At 43.8% G+C, this 6,517-nt stretch overlaps 1 protein-coding gene and 1 pseudogene across 1 annotated transcript; both read left to right on the top strand.

Annotated features, from left to right (window-relative positions):
- Nucleotides 1-1,742: 1,742 nt before the first annotated feature.
- On the top strand, nucleotides 1,743-6,167 carry LOC147983399 (uncharacterized). Its single transcript, XM_087540717.1, has 3 exons — nucleotides 1,743-2,817; nucleotides 3,994-5,409; nucleotides 6,079-6,167. Exons 1-3 carry the CDS (start codon nucleotides 1,743-1,745, stop codon nucleotides 6,165-6,167), a joined length of 2,580 nt encoding a protein of 859 aa, XP_087396843.1.
- Nucleotides 2,217-2,358, top strand: LOC125541903 (small nucleolar RNA Z247; annotated as a pseudogene).
- Nucleotides 6,168-6,517: the final 350 nt, after the last annotated feature.

The raw sequence follows: 6,517 nt of genomic DNA, 5'->3' as shown, positions 1-6,517 counted from the left end.
TGTACCATTCAAAAAATGGTTGATGACATTGAAAAAAATGTTCACGTGTTTAAAAATATGTTAATGGCATTAAAAAATGTTCATGCAATGTTAAAAAATGATCACACGTTTTAAAAAATCATACCATTTTTGAAAAGTATTCAAAGTATGTTACAATATATATTCACCGTGTATTTGAAAATATTTAATGTAATTTGATAATTTCAACATGTATTCAGCTAAAATGTTGAATATGTATTCGAAAATATCAAACATATATCTGAAAAATGTTCAACGTGTATTAAAAAAAGTCGACATGTATCTGAAAATAGGAAAAGATAAAGATGAAAATATAGTAATAGTAAAAATGAGCAATGAGGAGGAAAAACGAAAAAAATAATGAAAACAAATCAAAACCGATAGAGAAAAATGCTAAAAACAGGAAAAGAAAAAATAAACCCGCTCAAAACCTTACAAAAAACTGTCCGTAAGGTTTTGAAAACAAATGCGGTCGCAATACTAATGTAGGTAGAACCTTTTCTAAAACCGCTTGCTCAAATCTTGTTTGGCCGGCCCACCCGAGTGAAATGTATAGGCGAGAGCTGCTGCAGTCTCGCAATAAGCAAGACCTAGCATTTGCGGATTGCTATTGCTATCTCTGGCAATGTGGTGGTTTCAGGCGCACTTAAACCCCAACATCCCAATAAGTTGCACAAGATTAGAAGCAGGCACGGAAAATTTCTTTTGGCCCGGTTGGTAGTACTACAATTGTCTTTTCTATTTATTGCTAATTTGTTTCCTGAGAAACACTGTGACTTACCATTTCAAGAAATACTGCCCACGCTAAGATAGTATATTAATATTGGTATTTTTTATAGCGTTAAGATTGAGATTGTAAGTATTTGTATTTGTATGACTCTGCACTCTATTTATTTAAGATTGTTTGTCTCAATTATTTATTTATTTAAGATTGATACTACTTAGTGAGGCTTGAGTAACTAGCTTTTAATACCATTCGAGCAGATACTTCACTACATAGATAGCTGCACGGAGTAGCAGTGGTGGAGCACAAATAATTCACTGCATGGGCTAAGGCAGGCCAGGTTGAAGGATACCTCATAAAATTTGCTCTCAAGACGCTTTTGTTGAGCCTAGTTTTGCCCTAAAGTAGCTCTGCTAGTACGGAGTAGCAATTGTTTGGGAACACGTACATATCCAACTCCATTTCACATATACAAAGGGGACACACCTTCATTCACCATGTTACTTCGGTATAATTAGTTTTTCTTTAGAAACAACAAACATAGACTCAAGATCTCACACAACTTTTTTTGCAAAGATCAGAACACACGTCTCACTATTGACAGGAATATCATCTTGCACTTATTGTTTATGCTGCACAAAAATGAATATTCAAGCATTAGTAACAAGTTAAAACCTGGCTCCGGTTCCCCATAGGCTAGTGGTACAACCACATGTTAGAATATATTGTAACATGTATATACGGTGTGATTATAAACAGTATATACGCCTGGTAGATTAGTGTGTTGCGTGTGCATTGTAATCAGGTAGTTGTGGTTGTTGTGATTTATCCTCATCTCTTTAGCCTTTTCTTGAGGATCAATCCAACACAACCGAACTGCCAAGATCTTGTAATCTCTCTGTCTATATAACATGCAACGCGTCCCTGCCAGAGGCATACGCTTCATCCAATCTTTCATGGTATTCAGAGCCAACTTCCTCTCCAACATCCAACCCTAGTCATGGCTAGCTCCAGCTCCGCCGCCGCCGCTTTTGCCCTCATTCCCATCGCTGATAAGCTGCACCGGGGTAACTACCTGGTCTGGCGCGCCCAAGCCCTAGCCACCATCCGCGGAGCACAGCTGATTGATCATCTCAATCCTGATCACCAGTTCTCGGAGCCTAAGCTTACCGACAAAGATGGTAAGCCGACAGATGTGCCGAACCCGGAATATCTCATCACCTTGGCGCAAGACTCGCAGGTGCTGAGTTTCATCTTCAACTTGATCTCGCCACCTGTGATGATCCAAGTCGCCCACTGCACCAAGGCCTCCGCGACATGGACCGCCATCAGGGAGATGTTTCTCTCCCAGACGCAGGCCAACATCGTCAACACGCGGATCGCCCTCTCCACCACCAAAAAGGGCACCGCGACCATCGCCGACTACATCGGGCGCATGAAAGCGCTGGGCGACGAGATGGCTTCAGCAGGCAAGCCGCTCGACGATGATGACAGGGTCTCCTACATCCTTGCAGGGCTGGACTACGACTACATCTCGTTTGTCTCGTCCATCTGCGCCGCGAGGACTGAACCAATCAAGGTAGCTGAACTTTACTCTCAGTTGATCGGCTTTGAAAAGCGTCTTGCTATGTTCGAAGGTGGCAACCACTCCTCCCAGTCCTCGGCAAATGCCATCTCTCGTGGCCGTGGTGGTGGCCGCGGTGGAGGTGGCCGTGGCAATGGCGGCCGCGGCAATGGAGGAGGTGGCCGTGGCAACAGAGGCCGCAACAATGGAGGCGGTGGTCGCGGAAATGGAGGCCGCGGCAACGGCAACAGAGTAGATGATCTTCCTGAGATCGTCTGCCAAATCTGCAAGAAGCCGAACCACACCGCCCTTGAGTGTTACCGTCGCTTCGACATCTCCTACACCAAGAACGAGAAGAGCGCCGGATCTGCCACAACCTCGTCCTATGGAGTGGATACCAACTGGTATCTGGACACCGGCGCCACCGACCACATCACCTGCGAGCTCGACAAGTTGACCATCCACAACAAGTATCATGGCAACGATCAAGTCCACACTGCCAACGGAGAAGGTATGGAAATTAGTCATATTGGTCACACTACTGTTCGTACCCCTACTCGTGATCTTCATCTAAAGAATATCTTGCATGTACCCGATGCCGCCAAAAACCTTATCTCTGCTCATCGTTTATCCACTGACAATCATACTTTCCTTGAAGTTCACCCAAATTTCTTTCTCGTCAAGGAACAGGGAACGAGGAAAACCCTTCTGCGCGGCAGATGTAGACAAGGCCTCTACCCTGTATCATCGGCTCCTCTTAGTTCAAGCAAGCAAGCGTTTGGTGCAAATAAACTACCTGTTGAAAGGTGGCACAGTCGGCTAGGACATCCGTCATCTACCATAGTGCGTCATGTTCTTAGTCAGAATGATATTCCTTTTTCTAGTAGTGAGTTAAATAAAGAAGGTGTTTGTGATGCATGCCAAATGGGCAAAAGTCACCAACTTCCTTATCCTAGTTCAAACAGTGTGTCTAAAGCTCCTTTAAAGCAAATCTTCTCCGATGTATGGGGGCCTGCCCGTGATTCTATCAATAGGAAAAACTATTATGTGTCTTTCATCGATGATTACAACAAATTTACGTGGATATATCTACTCAAGCATCGATCTGAAGTGTTTAAAGTCTTTCATGAATTTCAAACTCTTGTTTAAAGGTTGTTCAATAAAAAAATAATCACTATGCAAACAGACTGGGGTGGCGAGTATGAACGCTTAAATTCCTTCTTTCATCAATTAGGAATCACTCACCATGTCTCCTGTCCCCATGCTCATCAGCAAAATGGGTCAGCAGAAAGAAAACATCGGCATATTGTTGATGTAGGGCTCTCTCTCTTAGCCCATGCGTTCATGCCCTTGAAATTTTGGGATGAGGCTTTTCTCTCTGCCACCTACTTGATAAATCGGACCCCTAACAAAGTGATTAATTTTGAAACTCCTTTGACACGATTGTTTCATGAACAACCCAATTATCACTCTCTTCGAGTTTTTGGGTGTGCATGCTGGCCGAATCTTCGCCCTTATAATTCCAAAAAATTGGAGTTTCGTTCCAAACAGTGCGTCTTCCTTGGCTACAACAATCTTCACAAGGGTTTTAAATGCCTAGATGTTGCTGCCGGACGAGTCTATATATCCCGTGATGTTATTTTTGATGAAGCGGTTTTTCCATTTGCATCCTTAAATCCCAATGCAGGCGCCCCTCTCCGGTCGGAAGTCCTTCTGCTCCCTGAATCTGCACCACAGACTAATTTTCGCACTAATCCTGTTGCTAACAATGGAGGAAATCCAGTTTTTGTGCATGATTTTATGCAGCCAGAACAAGACGAAAATGCTGCAGAACACGAGGAGGATTCAGGTGCTGTGGGCAGCGATCCCGAGACGGCAGGGCCAGCGGGCGCAGGTGGCCCAGGGGGCGAATCCGCCTCGGCCGCACAGACGCCGCCCAGGGAACGACGCGTGGCGCACGGTGGGTCGCCCGCTGCATCCCCCGACACTGCGCCATCAGACGGGCCCGCCGGCTCCCCTCCTGCAGGCCGCCAAGTGGGCCAACCGAGCGAGGGAGACACGGACTCCCGCGCGGATCTGCCCCGACAGGATGCAAGATCCTCTGTCGTTGGCGACAGATCTGCTGCGGGATCGCGTGCTGATGTTGGAGCACGTGCGGATCCTCCTCCCTCTCGCGGATCTTCTGTGTCACATGTACTTGCAGTCTCTGATGTGCCGACTCGACGAACACGATCACAGCACGGTATTTCAAAACCTCAAGTTTGTACAGATGGCACAGTTAGGTATGACAAGCTCAAACCTCGTTTTGGTGGTCTGATAACTACTGGTGAACCTCATAGTTTGCAAGATGCCTTGAATGATACAAATTGGAAGAGGGCTATGAATGATGAGTATGATGCTCTTATTAAAAATAAGACTTGGCACTTAGTTCCACCAGCAAAAAATAAAAATGTTATTGATTGTAGGTGGGTCTATAGGATTAAAAGAAAGGCAGATGGTCAAATTGACAGATACAAGGCAAGGCTAGTAGCAAAGGGTTTCAAACAAAAATATGGTATCGACTATGAGGATACATTCAGTCCTGTTGTTAAAGCAGCTACTATCAGACTTGTTCTTTCTGTTGCAGTATCCAGTAACTGGAGTCTCAGGCAATTGGATGTTCAGAATGCGTTTCTTCATGGCGTTCTAGAGGAAGAAGTTTATATGAGACAACCACCTGGCTATGAGATAAAAGGCAAGGAAAATCATCTCTGCAAACTTGACAAAGCTCTATATGGTTTAAAACAGGCACCTCGAGCATGGTACTCCAGGTTGTGTGACAAACTTCAAGCACTTGGTTTTAAACCATCAAGGGGAGATACTTCTCTGTTCTTCTTCAGAAGAGGAAAAATTATTATGTTTATGTTGGTCTATGTTGATGATATAATTGTTGCTAGCTCATCACAAGATGCAACTGTAGCTTTGTTGGCAGATTTGAGGAGAGACTTTGCCTTGAAAGATCTAGGAGATCTACATTATTTCTTGGGAATTGAAGTCAAGAAAGTGAAAGATGGCATTCTCCTGACCCAAGAAAAATATTTCATGGATATTTTGAAACGTGCAGGTATGATAAATTGCAAGGTTTCAAACATGCCTCTCTCAACATCCGAAAAACTGTCAAAGGAAGGGGGAGAACCTTTGGGGGCCGAAGAGTCAACAAGGTATAGAAGTATGGTAGGTGCCTTGCAATATTTGACATTAACAAGACCTGATATTTGTTTCCCAGTGAACAAAGTTTGTTAGTATTTGCACTCTCCTACCTCCCAACACATGACAGCAGTTAAAAGGATTTTGAGATATCTTAAAGGTACTATGAGTACAGGTCTGAAATTCACCAAGTCAGCTTGCAATATTGTTAGTGCCTTTTTAAATGCTGATTGGGCAGGATGTCCTGATGACAGAAGATCAACAGGAGGTTTCTGTGTGTTTTTTGGTCCCAACTTGATTTCTTGGAGTGCACGTAAACAGGCTACTGTTTCAAGATCAAGTACCGAGGCAAAATACAAATCCTTAGCTAATGCAACTACTGAGATTATTTGGGTCCAAACTCTTCTGCGTGAACTTGGAGTTGCTCATTCGCCAGTTGCTCGTCTTTGGTGTGACAATATTGGTGCCACATATCTGTCAGCAAATCCAGTGTTCCATGCAAGAACTAAACATATAGAAGTTGACTATCATTTTGTTCGAGAGAGAGTAGCTAGCAAGCTATTGGATATTCGTTTTATACCCACAGGTGATCAAGTTGCTGATGGGTTTACCAAAGCCTTGTCATGGCGAAAACTGGAAGATTTTAAGAGCAATCTCAACTTGGTGAAGTTGTGATTGAGGGGGCGTGTTAGAATATATTGTAACATGTATATACGGTGTGATTATAAACCGTATATACGCCCGATAGATTAGCGTGTTGCGTGTGCATTGTAATCAGGTAGTTGTGGTTGTTGTGATTTATCCTCATCTCTTTAGCCTTTTCTTGAGGATCAATCCAACACAACCGAACTGCCAAGATCTTGTAATCTCTCTGTCTATATAACATGCAACGCGTCCCTGCCAGAGGCATACGCTTCATCCAATCTTTCACCACACTCATAATCATCCTATCTAGTAGTGACCAACAAATGCGACTACTTGGTACTCCCTCCGATCCAAAGAAAGTGTGCTTTTTTTTTTGGATC

Source organism: Triticum urartu, chromosome 2A (genome assembly GCF_056163025.1).
Source record: "Triticum urartu cultivar PI428250 chromosome 2A, HENAU_Tu73, whole genome shotgun sequence".
Taxonomy (NCBI): domain Eukaryota; kingdom Viridiplantae; phylum Streptophyta; class Magnoliopsida; order Poales; family Poaceae; genus Triticum; species Triticum urartu.
The sequence above is the reverse complement of the archived record's forward strand: the minus strand, read 5'-3'. Positions and strand labels throughout refer to the sequence as shown.